Raw genomic sequence first — 19,279 nt, forward strand, 5'->3', positions numbered from 1 at the left:
CAAATAAGGAGACCACAACTAAATTCAATCCTTCTAGCAATGAAGGCTAACATTCCATTTGCCTTCTTGATAGCCTGCTGTAACCGCAAATCAGCCTCTGTGAAACATGCACAAGTAATCCCAAGTCCTTCTGCACAGCAGCATGCTGCAATTGCTTGTCATTTAAATCATAATCTGATATTCAATTTTTCTTCCAAAGAAGATAATTATACATTTACCAACATTGTACTCCATCATTTGTCAAACAGGTCCTGCCTAATAATTTCCTGGATTAATTTTGGAATTGTTTTTAAACAATGGAACAACACAAGCTACTCTCCAATCTTCTGGCACCACACCCATGGCTAAGGACATTTTAAATATTTCTGCCAGAATCCCTGCAATTTCTGCACTAGCCTCCCTCAAGGTCCGAGGGAATATCTTGTCAGGCCCTGGGGATTTATCCACCCTTATTTGCTTTACGACAGCAAGCACTTCCTCCTCTAATCTGTATAGGTTCCATGACCTCACAGTTTGTTTTCCTTACTTCCCATGACTCTGTGCCTGTTTCCTGAGTGAATACTGATGAAAAAAAAAATTAAGAACTCCCCCATCTCTTTCGGCTCCATCCAAAGGAGACCACTCTGATTTTCAAAGGGACCAATTTTGTCACTTACTATCCATTTGCTCTTAATACACCTGCAGAAACCATTAGGATTTTCCTTTACATTGTCTGCCAAAGCAATTTCTTCCTTGAGGGTTTTCCTGAATTTTTTATACTCCTCAAATACCTCATTTGCTCCAGGTGGCCTATACATGCTATACACCTCTCTCAAAATGCCACCTTTGAAGGTTCTCCACTTACCTTGCACCTCCTTGCCAGAAAACAACCTATTATAATTCATGCATTCTAGATCCTTATTCATTTCCTTAAAATTTGTCTTTCTCGAATTTGGAATCTCAACCCGAGGCCCAGACCTATCCTTCTCCATAATTAACGACACTAATGTCATTAGGATCACTGGACCCAAAATGTTCCCCTACACATACTTCAGTCACTTGTTTCGTTCCCTAATATGAAATCCAGTATTGCACTCTCTAGTTGGTACCTCTATATATTGATTTAGAAAACTTTCCTGAACAAATTTAACAAACTCCAAGCCATCAAGCCCTTTTACAGCATGGGAGTCCAGCCAATATGTAGAAAGTTAAAATCTCCTACTATCACAACTATGTTTGCTGCAGCTGTCTGCTATCTCTCTACAGGTTTGCTCCTCATATTCTTACTGACTGTTGGATGGTCTATAACACAACCCCATGAGTGTGGTCATACCTTTCCTTTCCTCAGCTCCACCCACATAGCCTTAATAGATGAGCCCTCCGGACTGTCCTGTCTGTATATATTCTCTGATGAGCAATGCCACTCCTCCCCCTCCCCCTTCTATCTCATCTAAGGCAATGGAAGCCCAGAACACTCCTGTTTCAGTGATGGCCACAATGTCGTAATTCCATGTGTCAACCCATGGTCTAAACTCATCTGCCTTTCCTGCAATACTCCTTGCATTGAAATATTTCCACCACATTCGACCCGTTGACTTCTGATGCTGCACACAATTCTAACATAATCTTTTCCCTCCTCTATTCTTCTATCTGCTCTGGCACGCTGTAACTCGTGTCAATCATACCCTCTGCCTCCCCCGCAAATCTAGTTGAAACCCACCAGAGCAGCACTAGCAAACCTGGCCACAAGGATATTAGCCCCCTTCCAATTCAGACGCAAACTGTCCCATCAGAACATGGTCCACCTTCCCTGGAAGAGAGCCCAATGATCCAGAAACCTGAAGCACTCCCCTCCTACACTAGGTCTTCAGCTGGATTAAGCTGCATTATCCTCCTATTTCTAACCTCACCAGCGCATGGCAAGGGTAGCAATCCTGAGATGTGTGGCTGAGGAGCTGGTATGGGAAGCAGCGATTAAAATTCTTAGATCACTGTACAAAAGGGACTGGTTGCACCTTAACAGGCAGGGGACTAGTATAAACCTGTACCTAGTGTCTATTGAGATCATTACCATGGAGGTCCGCTCCTTCAACCTAGCACCTCACTCCCTGAACTCTCCTTGCAGGACCTCCTCACCTTTCCTACCCTACATGGACCACGACATCTGGCTGTTCCCCCTCCATCCTGAGAATGCCATGAACTTGATCTGAGATATCTCAGATCCTGGTACTAGGGAGGCAATATACCATCCTGGATACTCGATCTCCTCCACAGAACCTCTTATATTCCCCCTAACTACAGAATCTCCTATCACTACAGCTCACCTCTTTTCCTTCCTTTCTTTCTTAGCCACAGGACCTGACTGACTCTGTGCCAGAGACCTGATTGCCGTGGTAGGTCATTCCCCTTCAACAGTATCCAAAATCATATACTTGTTAATCAAGGGAATGCCCACAGAGGTGCCCTGCATTGCCTGTCTGTTCCTTGTCCCTTCCTGACTGTCACACATCTGCTCTCCTCCTGCCTCCTAGGTGTGATAGTGTCCCTGTAACTCGTGTCAATCATATCCTCTGCCTCATGAATGATTCAGAATTCATCCAACTTCAGCATCCTACCACCTTTTCCTTATTTCAATGGGGCAAACCTGTCCAGAACCTTGCACGAGTGGTCTCTAAATATCCTCCATATTACTTCTGTGCTTTCCACCCAAGAATATCTGTTCCCAATTTACTCTACCCAGTTTTATGCTGAATACCATTGTAATTAGCCCTTCCTCAATTAAACACTTTATATATCAACTCTTTCCTTGTCCATAGCTATGCTAGAGGTCAGGTAACAGTGGTCATTGTCACTGAAATGCTCTATCACCTGACCAGGTTCATTACCCAGTACTAGATCCAGTATGGCCTGTCCACATATTCTGTCAGGAATCCTTCTTAGACACCCCTGACAAATTCTGCCCCATCTATCCCTCTTGCAGTAAGGAGGCCCCAGTCAATATTAGGCAGGTTGAAGTCCCCTATCTCAAAAAGTATTATTTTTGTACCATTCCACAATCTGCTCTTAAATGTTCTGAGGGCTATCTAGGTCCTAATAGAGCGATGGCTCCCTTCCTGCTTCTGATTTCACCCACACTGACTCAGGAGCCAATCCTGCTACAATGGCCTCCCTTTCTGCAGCAGTAATACTATCTCTGATTAGTAATGCTACTCCCCCCTTTTTACTTCCCTTCCCATCCCTTTTGAAATATCTAAACCCTACTCCCCCCTCTTTACCTCCCTTCCCATCCCTTTTGAAATATCTAAACCCAGGTACATGCATCAGCCAATCCTGTCAGGCAAGCCCCTGTAACCAACACATCATAATTTTACATACTGCTCCATGCTCTAAGTTCATCTTCCTTAATCTTCATACTTCTAGCATTGAAATAAAACACATTTCAAATCCTCCAACTAATTGCATTTATGGTCTCTCCATTGCCTGTCCTTCCTGCTATCTCATTACACATTGCATCAACCTTTCCACCATCTGCTCAATATTCTCTATTCTGTTTCTCATCCCCTTGCCAAACTAGTTTGAACCATCCCCAGCAACTCTAGCAAATGTCTCTGCCAGGATATTGGTCCCCTTCTGGTTCAGGTATAACCTGTCCTTTTTGTACAGATCATTCCTTCCCCAGAAGAGATCCCAATGATCCAGAAATCTGAACCCCTGTTCCCTGCACCAATTCTTCAGCCAAATATTCATCTACAATATCAATCTATTCTTATCCTCACTGGTTTGTGGACCTGTCTTTCAGCTTCCTTTCTAGCTCCCCGTATTCTCTCTTCAGGACCTCATCTATTTTCCTACCTGTGTCGTTGATACCAATATACACCATGGCTTATGGCTGCTCACCCTCCCTTTTCAGGATGCCATCAGAGATATCCCTCCTCCTGGCACTTGGGAGGCAACAAACAAACAATCCAGGTGTTTCTTTCGTGACTACGGAATCTCCTGTCTATGCCTCCTTACTACTGAATCCCCTGTAGTTACTGCTCTCTTTTTCTGCCTACTTCCCTTCTGAGCCACAGAGCCAGACTCAATGCCAGAGCCCTGATCACTGGAGCTTTGCCCTGGTAGATTACACACACACACACACACACACACACACACACACACACACACACACACACACACACACACACACACACACACACACACACACAAAAGTATTCAAAGCAATATACTTATTAACGAGGGGAATGGCCATAGGAGTACCTGCACCACCTGCCTGTTTACCTTTCCTTTCCCTCTCCTGACAGTCACCCTGCTTCCTTGCCTCCTGCAGCTTTGGTGTGACTACCTCCCTGTAGCTCCTGTCTATAAACTCCTCATTCTCCCATACAAGCTGAACGTCATTGAGCTGCAGCCCTAGTTCCCTAGCATCGTCTGTAAGGAGCGGCATCTCATTGCACTTCGTGCAGATGTAGCAATCAGGGGCTCTTCTTTGAATGTTTTGCCCTTCCCAAAACAGGAAGAATATCAACATAATTATGAGCTATTTTCCATACCTTCAGTTGCTTAGTGCCCTTTGCCGTCTTTAGCCCAATGATAACATGGCTGACTGTCTTTCCATAACCACCCATGGGATTTTCAGTCTCACAAGGGGTCAGTTCTGTAACCTCGCCTTCATAAACTTCCTTCGTCTCTTTAATCCTTAGGCCTGAAAAAACAGAAACATTTACTGCATTCAATAAATCACTAACATGTTGGGTGGGTAAAAACAAGAAAATAGATGCTGTTGCAGATGTTTTACAGTGCTTTCACTTCAAAGGTTCTTCTGTAGCCATCCCATCTGTCACTAATATAACAACCATTGCCACTGAGTTCTGTCCAGTGAAGCTTTGGTTTTAACCAATAGTCAGGAGTAAAACACAAAAATCTGTAGACATTGTGGTTGAAGTAAAAAAAAGTGCTGGAGAAACTCAGCTGATCAAACAGTGTCATTTACATAGCAAAGGTAAAAATACATAACCAACATTTCAGGCTTGAAACTTTTATCAAGGTATGGAAAAATATCAGCAGGCATCTGAACAAAAGAGTGGGGGAAGGGAGGTATGATCATGAAGGCAGGAGGTGATAGGTGGAGAAGGGAAGGACGGGATAGCAGTGATCAAGGGGAGGAGGGAAGGCTAGGTGAATAGGGAGGGAAGGGGCGGTGGTGGGGAAGGAGAGCTGGAAAGGGGAAGGGAAGCTTATTCAACTTGTATTTTCCAGAGTTGGTGTTGAGGGGGATTAATTTCTTCTACTCTGCTGTCAGATCTGATCAGTTTACATTACAGATATACCCCACTTTACAAAAGTAGGGTGTTCCTATGAAACCTTTCATAAGCTGAAGTGGTGTAAAGCGAAGACTCATTCGCTACTTTTGAAGGCTATTTTTGAAAAAGTGAAAACCCATTCAAATTTCTTTTAGATAGCGACACAAATTTCTTTATAAAAGCGAATGTGTGTAAAACAAATATTCGTAAAGTGAAATATTTGATGGAATCACAGGATTGGTAGGAAGATGAGGAACATTAGTTTTTACCAAGAGAGATATAAGAAACTTGCTGTGGGAAAGGGCAGAACAGAAAAAAGCCTTCGATTTTGAAATGTTTTTTGATGCATGTTCGAGGAGTAGATGACCAGTAGAACTACAGACCTAAAGTAGAAGATGAAATTTGATAGGGACATTTTTTCTTTAGCCTGTACATGGTATGAATCAAATGGTCTCTAGTATTATACATATTCTATGATACCTGATATTGATGCATCAAGATGAAGCACTGAAAACATTTAATTGGGCACTAGCGCAAAAACAGCTCATCAGTTTATAATGTTGGCCATTAAATCTACTTAACTTCCACTCAAGAAAGACAACTCCAAATAAAGATTGACAGGATTGTTAGAGGAACCTTGACAGCAAATGAATTGCAAATTAACTAAACCTAAAGAGAGACAGTTGTTAAAGCCACTGCTTAACTACAGACTTAGACTAAAACAAACCAAAACTTTGATCTTTGGGTTTTTATGCTGAATTACCAGTAAATTAATTGATAGTTTCTGGAAAAGCCAACCAAATTATACCTTTGAATGCTTTACCTGTAAATCTCTACTAAATATGTCCCAACCTTCCAGATAATCATTGTATGCTTGACCTGCACAATAGTTGACAATAAACAGTTCCCAACACTTAGAATAATCCATAGAAAATGAATAAATTTTTGGGTCCCTACAATTTTATCACGTTTTTAGTATGATGCCTCATGGACTTTAGTTCACTGGGGATCTGTGTTGCCTGCCTCAGACTGCTTTTGTGTGGAACAGAAGTGGGGATTTCTCAATCCAGTGTAACTTTTTTTTTTAAGGAAAGCCTGACTCCATTATAAAATCAAGAGGAAAATCCAAATTCGATGCATGCATTAGTACACTCCAATATTTGTTATTTTCCAACTTCATCCACCAAATTCACACCAATTAAGGTAGGTTGAACACAGGACCCAAGAAAATTCACCCCTCAACATTTGACTCATTGAAATAATCAATATCAGTGATCAATTACAAATTGGCATTTAATTTGGATTTATATTCCAATACATTCAAAACAATATTTCTTGTTTGATTATTAGCAGTGTTATCAGAGCTAATAACAATGGAATCTCTACATCTTTTTACATAGAAATACAGTCAGATTTCCAAATGAGTGTGGATGACAAAATTTCAAGTTTGAATCCTGCCCTGTGCTGTTGATGCAAGAGATACAGCTGAGGTAGTTAAGGACATGTCAAGCAGTAGCAAACTCATCCTAAAACCCTCATCTGGAAAATGCATATGGCTGGCAGAAGAAAGCATGGTCAAATGTTTTTTTTTGCAGATGCATGCATGGTAACAAATCCAATTGGACATTTCAAATGGCCTGATTACAAAGGATAAGTCATCAAAAGAGGGACTGTTTGCACCATACCTTGCCCCTTTATAGAGGCATCATCTTTAATGACAAGTTATATGTATAAAAATATTTAGAGAAAGAGAATTTTGAAGATAGCACCATGAATTTATTTTCAACATTTGTAAGCAGTCAAGTTCATGGCAACGGCACGACAAGCCATAAAATGTGATATCTTTGGATAGAAATGGAAGGTTCTCTCAATAGCTGGATTTAGTCTGAACCAGGTGGCTTGAAGGTTGAAAGCAGAAGAGAGATGTTCTGCTGAAACATCCCAATCTTTCAACAGCCCAGTTATTTGGTCACAAAGTTCCCTCATCCTGACATTCAGAGAATGCTCTGGCCCATCAATGAAGCTGGCTGTATAAGTGATTTAACTTCACTGCTGTTATCTCCCAAACTGACAACAATGCTGACAACAGTTTCATCTGGGAGCTTGAATTACTGAAACCCATGACAGGGCACATCATCACTTCAAGGATATATTGTGAGCTTCTTTCCTTTTATTTCTTTTTGAGATTTTAATTTGACAGCTACAAAAAAGGCAGGCATGGCCAATTGCTTCATTTTTCTCAGAATCAATGGGTCAAGATTTTGTTGGGATGATTAAGAACCAACTACCCCACACAACACTGTACATACATACTTTGTGGTACACAGTTACACAATATAGTAATGCAACTACATTTCTACTGCCAAGCTCCTGATCTCAGAACCAAGGTAAGATGTGAGGAACATCCCTTCACCAAAATTAGTAGTGACTTTCATACAAATAAATAAAATGGCAATACTTAACTTGCAAATGGAGCTCAAAAATAACTCACAAAGAATGGATGACATTTATCCCATTTGTACTGATCGAGAATGGGGAAGATGATCGGCACATTGGGGAAATTATTCAACATTTGGAAGATAAGGGGGGACGTCACGAGATGATGTAGGGCCAGGATGGAAAATCTGGCTCCTCTGAGAGAAAGTTTAAAAAAAAGTGGAGAGAAGAGTTCTGAAATTCATCTGAATAAATTACAAACAATTAAGGAAAAAAAACACAATTCCACCAAAGAAAGATAATTACAGAGAAGACGGAAGAAAAACAACTAGAGAAATAAACGCCTAGAGAAGAAGGCGGGACATGATTGAAGCCTACTCTTCTGATGAAGATAGCCTCCCAGTGAGGTGCATCATCCCTGCAACAAGAGGGATGCCCAGACGAGTCAGGGAGAAGAGTGACCAGACTGCCCATGTGTAAGGAGTCGCGCACGAGCAGTTGGCAACAACGGGAGGCCCTGTCAGAGGGGTTTACTAAGTCCCTTAAGCCGCTTTCAGGTGCTCGGACGCAGATAATGCGCCGGCAGACGCGGCTGGGGGAGTGCAGCTGGGATGTTCAGGTGGCCGCAGAGAAGACGCCTTTCTGTCACCTGAATGTGCTGGCTGAAGGAGAGCCGCATCCGAGCAAACGCGGCTCCTGTGGACTGTGGCTGTAGTCACAGCTTGTTTATGGAGCATCTTGTAGCAGCACTACATGAAAATAATGGAAAAGAAATAAACTTTAATTGTCGTCCACAAAACAGTTGTTGGTTTGTTTTCACGAGGACAATATCTCTGAGCATTGCTCCCTATTGATGTATCCTTTCAATGATAATTTATGATAGAATTTCTGTGGGTTTCAGTTTATCAGGTTTAAGAAAGCAAAGGTTGAGAGATGCTCGTGTAGAACTCTCTCCAGAATGCAAAAATCAATATGAAAGATTAACTGCAACTAGCAAGCTTTCCTCATTCTCTATAAACCGAAACCAAATTGTGGCTGACGCGGGACTACAGGACTGGAGCCGCCGGTGCGGGATGTTAGGGGCCTGAAGTCCCGCGCTGGGGTGCTGTCAGGCAGCGGGGAGGATGGCTGTCGGCAGCGGGGAGGGTGGCTGTCGGCAGCGGGGAGGGTGGCTGTCGGCAGCGGGGAGGGTGGCTGTCGGCAGCGGGGAGGGTGGCTGTCGGCAGCGGGGAGGGTGGCTGTCGGCAGCGGGGAGGGTGGCTGTCGGCAGCGGGGAGGGTGGCTGTCGGCAGCGGGGAGGGTGGCTGTCGGCAGCGGGGAGGGTGGCTGTCGGCAGCGGGGAGGGTGGCTGTCGGCAGCGGGGAGGGTGGCTGTCGGCAGCGGGGAGGGTGGCTGTCGGCAGCGGGGAGGGTGGCTGTCGGCAGCGGGGAGGGTGGCTGTCGGCAGCGGGGAGGGTGGCTGTCGGCAGCGGGGAGGGTGGCTGTCGGCAGCGGGGAGGGTGGCTGTCGGCAGCGGGGAGGGTGGCTGTCGGCAGCGGGGAGGGTGGCTGTCGGCAGCGGGGAGGGTGGCTGTCGGCAGCGGGGAGGGTGGCTGTCGGCAGCGGGGAGGGTGGCTGTCGGCAGCGGGGAGGGTGGCTGTCGGCAGCGGGGAGGGTGGCTGTCGGCAGCGGGGAGGGTGGCTGTCGGCAGCGGGGAGGGTGGCTGTCGGCAGCGGGGAGGGTGGCTGTCGGCAGCGGGGAGGGTGGCTGCCAGCAGGTCGCCAGCTGACTGCCAACAGCCTGCCGCTAGGCACCTGGAAGCTGCTAGCCGCTTTGCCTTGCTGCTTTCAGGTGCCTAGAGGGAGCACTCGGAGTCAGAAAATATACCTCTCAGGGCCAGGTTCTCCACTTTCAGGTGGCCTCCCGACAGCCGCATTCAGGTATTTTAGGTGGCTTTGCATTCGGGTATTCTGGCCACCTGAATGCACCTTTAGACAGGATCCCAAGCAGTCCACAGCAGAATGATGGAGGAAAATTATCAGAGCTGGAATGAAAAAATGAAGAAAAAGAACAAAGCTCAGAGGAACTGTTGGAAAAAGAAGGGATAAGAAAGAAAACTAAAGTTATCCCTAAGTTTCAAGACCCCAGTGGTTACGATTATGGAAGAGTTAAAGTTAATAAGACGTGATATTAAGAGATCAGAGGCTAAAGTTAATAAAGTATGTGAATTTGTTAAAGAGATGCAGAAAAAAAAATCAAGAAATAGAAGAAAAAATTTTGGAAAATCTATTTCTTAAAAAAAAAGCAGATAAAGTTGGATGAGGGATTAGAACAAGTGTTTGCAATGAATAAGCAATTATCTGAAAAAGTGGAAACAGAAACAAATAAGATAGGAGCAGGAGTAGGTCATTCGACCCTTCGAGCCTGCTCCGCCATTCAACGAGATCATGGCTGATCTTAAAGTTCAGTACCCCGTCCCCGCCTACTCTCCGTAACCTTTAATACCCTTATACTGAAGAAATATATCTAATTCCCTCTTAAATATATTTAATGAACCTGCCTCTACTACCCTCTGTGGCAATGAATTCCACAGATTCACCACCCTCTGGGTAAAGAAATTCCTCCTCATCTCGGTCCTAAATGGTTTGCCTATTGTCCTCAAACCATGGCCCCGGGTTCTGCTAGAGCACACATATCAAACTCTGGCCTGCGGGCCAAATTTGGCCCGCGATATAATTATATTTGGCCCGTAAGATCATATCAAAAATGTATTAGAGGTGGCCCGCTGGCCGCCGCGCCAGCTTAGATTCATTAGAAAATTTTAGTCAAAGAAATAATATTAAGATTATTGGCCTAAAATAAGGAGAGGAAGCAGAAGATATTATTCAATTTTTATAGCACTGGATTGCCCAGAGTTTTGGGCAAGAACATTTTAAAGGCGATATTGGGATTGAGCGAGACCTAAACCTCAGCCAAGATCGTGTTATATGGAGAGCTCTCCACTGGCCACCGAGACAGAGGTGCACCAAAGAAGAGGTACAAGGACTGCCTAAAGAAATCTCTTGGTGCCTGCCACATTGACCACCGCCAGTGGGCTGATATCGCCTCAAACTGTGCATCTTGGTGCCTCACAGTTCGGCGGGCAGTAACCTCCTTTGAAGAAGACCGCAGAGCCTACCTCACTGACAAAAGACAAAGGAGGAAAAACCCAACACCCAACCCCAACCAACCAATTTTCCCTTGCAACCGATGCAACCGTTTCTGCCTGTCCCGCATCGGACTTGTCAGCCACAAACGAGACTGCAGCTGACGTGGACATTACCCCTCCATAAATCTTCGTCCGCGAAGCCAAGCCAAAGAAAGAAGAAAAACCTCAGCTAGATCAAAAGTCGAGGCCCATTTTGATGAAATTTCTTTGTTATCAAGTAAGGGAAAAAAAATTGGAATTAGCAGCCAAATAGGCTAAAGAAAAAAAAGCACCATTAGAATTTGGAGGGAAGAAGATTTTCTTTATCCTGATACAAGCTTCGAATTATTGAAGAAAAGGAACTGTTTCAATTCAGTTAAAAATATACTGTGGAAGAAGGGATTTTTATTCTGCGTTATCCTGCAACTTTGAAAGTATTTGCTCAAGGAGGTCCAAGTAGATTCTTTATGAATCTGGAACATGCTCAAGAATATGCGGAAAGTTTGCTGGACATGCATCAAGAATGACCCAAAGAGTGGACACTTGAAGACGGAAAGTTATATGCAGAGCTGAGTTTAATATACTTGAAGGAGCTGGAGATACGCTGACTGGTTCCTGACAAACTGTGGACATTAGTCGCACCCGAAAAATGGAAGGCGGTAGCATTGTAAGGGTGGGGTTTCATGACAATACTTGAGGGAGGTTCTGTTCTCTATTTCTCTTTCTTTGTTTTAAGTATACAATCAAGTACTATCTTTATTACTGAATTTAAGAAGTTGGTGAAGAGCTGGGGATTGACTGATGAAGGGGAATCATGAAAAGGAGAAAAGTGTAACAATTTTAAAATTTCTACAATAAATAAAGGGTTAAATTTTATGTTTTAAATGTAAATGGGCTTCAAAACCCTATATAGAGTTTTGACATATATTAAAAAATGAAAGTAGATATTACTTTTCTACAAGAAACACATTTAATTGAAAAGGAGTATCAAAAATTAAAAAAAGGACTAGGTTAGAATGGTAGTAGCATCGCATTTTAATACAAAAGCTAGAGTAGCAGAAATTTTGATAAATAAAAATCTTCCAATTAAAATACAGTTTTAGACCCATTTGGTAGGTTTGTACAAATAAATTGTCAATTTTTTTCTGAACAATGGAGATTAATGAATATTTATGCACCAAATATGGATGATGGTAATTTTAAAAAAAATTTTTTTATTTAGCACTTCACCATGAATCATGTTAATAACAATATATACAAATATTTAGCATTAAAATATACACAGTGATATTTTCATTTTTTCCCCTTCCTCCCACCCTCCCCACTCCCTATAAATTAAAGCAACAAATGAAAGAGAGAAGCAATAAATAAACAATAGAAAAACACAAAAGAGAAGAAGATATCGCGTTGTCCAAAATTATATATTTAATTATTTTCACACTTGTATCTTATCACTTTGAGAGATGGAGGACTAAAATTGGTGGTTTCTAATATACTCTATGTATGGTTCCCAAATTTGTTCAAATAAAGCATATTTGTCTTTTAGATTGTAGGTAACTTTTTCTCATGGAATACACTTGTTAATTTCTATGTACCATTGTTGTATTTTTAAAGTTGCTTCCATTGTATCCCATTTTTTAGAATTCTATTTAATATTAGGTTTAAATCCTTCCAAAAAATGTTCACTTTTGTACATGTCCAAATTGTGTGTATTGTTCCAATTTCTTGTTTACAACGGAAGCATTTGTCCAATATTGTTGGATTCCATTCTTTTAACTTTTGAGGTGTAACATATGATCTATCAAGTAATTGTATAGTATCATACGAAACCGAGTATTTATTATATTACTCATGGTTCTGCAGATAGTTCCTTCCTTGTTTCATTCTTTGTTCGAATGTTTAAATCCTTTTCTCAACTTTATTTCAGTTTATATATTGCTTCATCATTTTCCTTGCATTGCAATTTACTATACATGTTTGTAAAAGTTTTTTATACTATCGCAATGTTGGTAATTAAGTATCCATAAGCAGCTACTCTCAGGTAATCTTAGACTAATTCCCAACTTTTATTTTAAATAAGTTTTCAACTGATAGTATGAAAATATTGTACCATGTGATATTCCATAATTATTTTTAAACTGTTTGTGATAGTACAGATCTATCACCAATGTACATAGTGTATATAGTTACTGTATCTAGACTGTGCTTACAGTGATTGGCTGAGAGCTAAGCCACACCTACTGTCTGGGCCTTAAAGGGTTGTGTCCCTAGCCAGGTCGGATCATTCCGGACTGGTCGGCCACCTGTGAAGAGCTCCGGTCTTTTGCTAATAAAAGCCTTGGTTTGGATCAACAAGTCTTTGGTTCTTTCAACGAGCTCTACACTGTTCAAATGTCAATAAATTATTTCCCAAAAAGCAATCTTTTATTCTTTCTTGCCCATTCCTTAAAAAATTATCTATTGTAAAAGAAATTAATGGGTTTTACATTAGTAACATTTTTGGTATTTGATAATTTATCGTCTTTACCTCGAGATGTATTCTATTCCATATTTTTAATATCTGATGTAGTATTGGTAGATTGTTGTGTTGCACCAATTTCTCATCCCATTTATCGAGGAAATATTCAGGGACCTTTTCTCCTAATTTATATAATTCTATTTTGAGCCAATCTGGTTTATTTCCCGTCTGATAAAAATCTGATAGGTATCTTAACTCTGCTGCCCTGTAATAGTTTTTGAAACTTGGAAGCTGCAAACGTCCTTCTTTATACACCCATGTTAAATTTTCACCCTTCCATAAAAACTTTCTTATTGATTTATTTAACTACATAAAAAATCCCCTGTGAAGGGAATTGGTAGCATTTGGAACAAATATTGTAGCCGTGGAAATACATTAATCTTGATGCAGTTTACACTCCCTACTTAAGTTAATGGCAAATTTTTCGATTTCTCCAAGTCTTCCTGTATTTTAAAAAAATTTATACAAATGATTTAAATTATTATCTATCCTGATACCTATGTAGCTTATTGTCATTTAAAAGGGTATTCCCTTTTACATTTTGTATAATCGACTTTGTTCATTGGCATCACTTCCCTTTTATCAATATATCCTGATATCGTCCCATATTTTTTCAATTTTGTATATAACCTTTTTATTGATTTATCTAGGTCTATTAAATTTAAATTTACTATAGCATCATCCGCAAATAAGTTCATTTAAAATTCTTCCTCTTTTACTATTGTTTCCTTTATCGTAGGTTCCCTTCTTATCAGCTCTGCCAATGGCTCTATAGCCAAAGCAAACAGAGATGGTGATAAAGGGTATCCCTGCCTTGATGAGCTACTCAATTTAAAGTGATCTGAAACATATCCATTTGTTACCGCTTTTGCCAAAGGACCATTATACAGTGCTCTAATGCAATTAATACAGTTTTCTGGTTATTTGAATTTCTGTCATACTTTAGACAGATAATTCCATTCCACCCTATCAAAAGCTTTCTCTGCATCAAGAGCTACTGCCACAGTTGGTGTTTATTTATTTGTACTGTATGGATTAAATTAATGAATTTACAGACATTATCTGCCACTCTTCTATTTTTAACAAATCTTGTCCGATCTACCGTCACTAATTTCGGTACACAGTCTATTAATCTATTCGCTAGTAACTTTTCTATTAATTTATAATCTGTATTTAGTAAAGATATTGGTCTATATGAAGTCAGTGACAGCAGGTCTTTTCCTGTTTTTGGATTTACTGTAATTATTGCCATTTTACATGAGTTAGGCAAATTTTGGGTCTCTTTAACCTATTTCATTACCTCTAAGGGGGTGGAATTAACAGATTATCGAATACCTTATAAAACTCTGTAGGGAATCCACCTGGCACTTTATTGTTTGGTAGTGTCATAGTGTATCTTGTATTTCTGTAATTGTCAGGGGTTTTATTAATTTATTTTGATCTTCCAATTGTAATTGGAGTAATTCAATGTTTGATAAAAATTCATCTATTTTGTCATTCTTCCCTGGGCTTTCGGTTTGATACAATTGCTTATAATTTTTTAAAAATTTCCATTAATCTCTAATGGGTTATAATAGATCTGTTTATCCTCCTTCCTTGTTGCTATGATAGTTCTTCTTGCTTGTTCTGTTTTTAGTTGCCAAGCCAACATTTTGTGGGTTTTCTCTCCTAATTCATAATATCTTTGCTTTGTTTTCATAATGTTTCTCCACTTTGTACGTTTGCAATGTTTCATATTTTAATCTTTTTTCTGCCAATTCTCCCTTTTTCTCGATATCTTCCCCTCTCATTAAATTTTTCTCCATAGTTACAATCTCTTTTTCCAACTGTTCTATTTCCCAATCATATTCTTTTTTAATCTTGGTAGTGTAACTAATAATTTGTCCCCTAATAAAGACCTTCAATGTGTTTCATAATATAAATTTGTCTGTTACCAAATTTGTATTTTTTCAAAATACATTTTGATTTGTTGTTCTATGTATTCCCAAAAGTCTTTCCTGTTTAACAATATGGGGTTTAGCCTCCATCTATAAGTTTTTGGCAGAATATCCTCTAAAGCAGGGGTTCACAACCTGGGGTACATGTACCCCCAGTGGTACATTTGCATTTTTCATGGGATACATTGGGTCTGAGAGAATAACCACTACTGTACAATACATGGTGTTGTAATCTGCAGTCAGATTGCATAATGTCATCTTTTTTTATCCTTAATTTTTAAGGGTAAACGGGAACCTATAAAAATGCCCAAGGGGTACAGAGGAACAAAAAGGTTGGGAACCCCTGCTCTAAAGCAATTGTCAATAACAAGGGTGAGTGGTCTGATAAAAGTCTTGCCTTTTTTCTGTCTTTCGAACTCTCCCCTGAATCTGAGCTGAGAACAAGAACATATCAATCCTAGAATAGATTTTATGTCTAATATGAATAATCTCTTTCTTTTGGATGTTGTTTCCTCCATATATCAATGATCTTCATATCATGTATTGAGTTCAATGTAAACTTAGCTGCTTTATTTTTTATGGTAGTCTTCCTGGTTTAATCTATTGATGGGCCAAGGTTAAAATTAAAATCTCCCCCAAGTGAAATATGTCCCTGTGTGTCTGCTATCTTTAATAAAATGTCCTGCATAAATTCCTGGTCATCTTCATTAGGTGCATAAATGTTCAACAAGTTTCAAGATTTTGAATAGATCTGGCACATCATCATTACGTATTTACCCGCTGGGTCTGTTATTACTTCACTTATCTTAAATGGCAGATTTTTATTAATATAGCAACTCCCCTGCCTTTTGAATTGTATGATGCTACTACGTTACCTACCAAGTCTCTCTTCAGTTTGCAGTGTTCTAACTCAGTTAAGTGTGTTTCTTGAATAAATGCTGTCTATTTTCTCCTTTTTAAGTAGTGTTAGTAACTTTTTCTCTTAATTTGATTGTGAATTCCATTAATATTAATAGTCATATAGTTCAGTGTATTCATCTTACACAAATTTTCACCTCTATCCCACCTCTTCAACCCCTCCATCACCCTTCAAAAATCACTCTTTAGATTGTTCTTACCAGTTGTGACGACACAACTGGTAGGAAAATAACAAAAACCATAAGAAAACTAAGGAATATTATTAAAGAAAACAACATTAAATCTCCCTTTACTGAGTTGCTCTTGCCACCTCGCAAGACAACCACAACTCCCTTTTCTATGTGGGTTGCGGTATATACCACAAATGTCAACAGATTTTGCAGTGGGCAGATCCTCCCCCCTTCCCAGCCCTCCCCCAGAGAAATCACTATGCATTATTCTTAAAAATATAACCATATAACCATTTACGGAGCGGAAACAGGCCATGTCGGCCTTTCGAGTCCGCACCGGTCCACTAGAACAACTCCACTAGCTCAAACCTCCCGCTCACCGTCAATAAACGTCTGTACTCAAACTATATTAACATTCCAACTTATTTATATACATTATCTTAACAGTCCTTTTAGCATTTTCTTTACTCCTTTTCTTGTTACTTATTTGGTAATTGATCTGCAAAGCGATGAGCTTCTTCTGGATCCGAAAACAGTCTATTCTGCCCAGCAGGGATGAATATGTTCAAGACTGCTGAATGCCATAACTTTTTTCCATAGTATAGTTTTTGCTAAATTAAACTCCTTTCACTTCATGAAAAGTTCGAAACTAATATCTGGATTAAATTTTTTTTTCCCCATAGTACTCCAATGGTTCCTTATTTTCTTTCACTCTTTTCATTGCCAGTTCCAATATTTTCTCTCTTGTTGTATATCGTAGTAGTTTTATTAGCATGGAACGCAGTTTCTGCTGTGGCAGGGGCTTTGGTGCCAAGGCTCCGGGCTCTTTCATTTTCTATTTCTTCTTGGAGTTCTTCTACTCCCAAGATCTGTGGGATCCTTCTTTTCATAAATCCTTTTATATATGCCTCTTCTTCATCTTCTTTCAGGCCAACTATTTTTATATTATTACGTCTACTGAAATTCTCTAAAATGTCAATTTTTTGGGCCAATAAATCATCTGTCTTCTTAATCTCCTTACCTCTATCTTCCAATTTTTCTCTTAACCCATTCACTTCCATTTCCATGCTTATCATTCTGTCTTCCACTTCATCACTTTGCTTTCTCATTTCAGCCATAGCATTCTCCATTCTTTGTATTTTTACATCACCCTCTTGCATGGTTTTTATTTTAAATAGTACTGAACTCAGCCATTATTGTTTCCATTAGAATCTTTATTTGACTGTCAAAGTATTCCTTATCTACTATCTGCTTCTGTTTTTTTCCTTGTATTTTTTCTTGTATGTCTTGATCTTCTTTCTCTTGCTCCGTGTTGAACTTGCTTCTATCAGTGTCTTCTCCATGGCTCCTCCCATTACCGAATCAGTGTCTTGCTGTTGGCGTCCATCCCCTTTGGCGTCCTCTTTAGAATACGTGTTGTGCATGCACACTGGCATTTCTTTTTCAGGCTCCACAAGCCAAAACTCCAGACCACCCCAGGGGATGTCGCTGCTGAGCTTCCTGCTTTCCAGCTTCGCTGCTCGGGCCATCCTCTTTGGGAGAGCTCCCTGTTCATGGACTCTGGTAAGGCCTTCTTCTTTTTTCTCTGGTGATTTCTTTATCTTTTCTTTACTTATCATTGTAGTCTTTTTCTTCTTTGGAACCATCCTCAGGTTCTTCTTATACTTTATATCTTGTGGCTATTTTATGTTTTTCTTCTCTGCCTTGTTTTTCTACTTTTTTTCCAACTTTCTCTGTGGAGGACTGGTTTTCCCTAACCAGCCACTACTCCATCATGTGACCCCTCTTTGATGATGGTAAATTTATACAAGAAAACATTTTTTAAATATGGCGGAGGCTAATGAAAATATTTTAGTAGGTGGAGATTTAATTTTTGTCTCGATCCCTTATTAGGTGGATCTACATAAAGTGTGCTGAAATCTAAGGCAGCAAAAATACCTGTCATTAATGCAAGTCTTGAATCTGGTTGATATTTGGAGAAGGATATATCCTAGAGAAAGGGACTATTCATTTTATTCTAATAGTCATGATTCATACTCTGGAAATTATATGTTTCTATTGTCAGCAAGACTTCAAAGTAGGGTACAACAGATTCAACATTAGACAAGGTTCATATCAGATCATTCTCCATTGTTCTTAACATTATATTTAGAAGACAAGCAGTATGTGAGTTTTAGATGGAAGTTTAATAGCAGGTTATTGAAAAAGAAAGATTTTTGTCAGTTTATTAGGAATCAGATAAAGCAATTCTTAGATATTAATGTTGATTCGATGGATAATAAATTTGTTCGATGGGATGCAATGAAGGTGTATATACGTGGACAGATAATAAGTTTTTCTTCTAAATTTAAAAAGGAATACATATCTCAAATCAATAATTGAGAAGGAGAAATATTAAATCTAGAAAAGGAATTACAAAAACAATTGTCAGAAGAAAAAAGATGAATCTTTTAGAATAAAAAGTTACAGTACAATACATTACAATCTTATAGAACGGAAAAAATGATTATGAGAACTAAACAGAGATATTATGAATTAGGGGAACGAGCACATAAAGTCTTAACGTGAAACTGAAAACAGAACAAGTATCAAAAGTTATTATTGCAACTAGAGATGAGTCAGATCACATATCCTATAAACCCCAGGATACAAATAATTGTTTTAAGCAATTTTTTTTTTTTTTTTTTTTTTTAATTTTTTATTTTTCACACCATAAATCACAATAGCCATGATATACACTTTTTCTTTTCCACACATTTACAGTGACTTTTTCTCCCTCCCCCCTCCCTCCTCCCAAGCCACCCCCCCATCCCCCCCCCCTCTCATCCATTTTAGTTATACAATCTAGGTTGCA

General features: G+C 39.8%; 1 protein-coding gene across 2 annotated transcripts in view; it reads right to left on the minus strand.

Moving 5' to 3' along the window:
* Positions 1 to 19,279, minus strand: part of ruvbl1 (RuvB-like AAA ATPase 1) — a 110,186-nt gene that overhangs the window by 63,208 nt on the left and 27,699 nt on the right. For both annotated transcript variants that reach the window (XM_069937401.1, XM_069937400.1), the window contains exon 4: positions 4,533 to 4,684. In XM_069937401.1, coding sequence (XP_069793502.1) covers positions 4,533 to 4,684 — 152 coding nt within the window. The remainder of the gene's footprint in view (positions 1 to 4,532; positions 4,685 to 19,279) is intronic.

Source organism: Narcine bancroftii, chromosome 5 (assembly GCF_036971445.1).
Source record: "Narcine bancroftii isolate sNarBan1 chromosome 5, sNarBan1.hap1, whole genome shotgun sequence".
NCBI lineage: Eukaryota > Metazoa > Chordata > Chondrichthyes > Torpediniformes > Narcinidae > Narcine > Narcine bancroftii.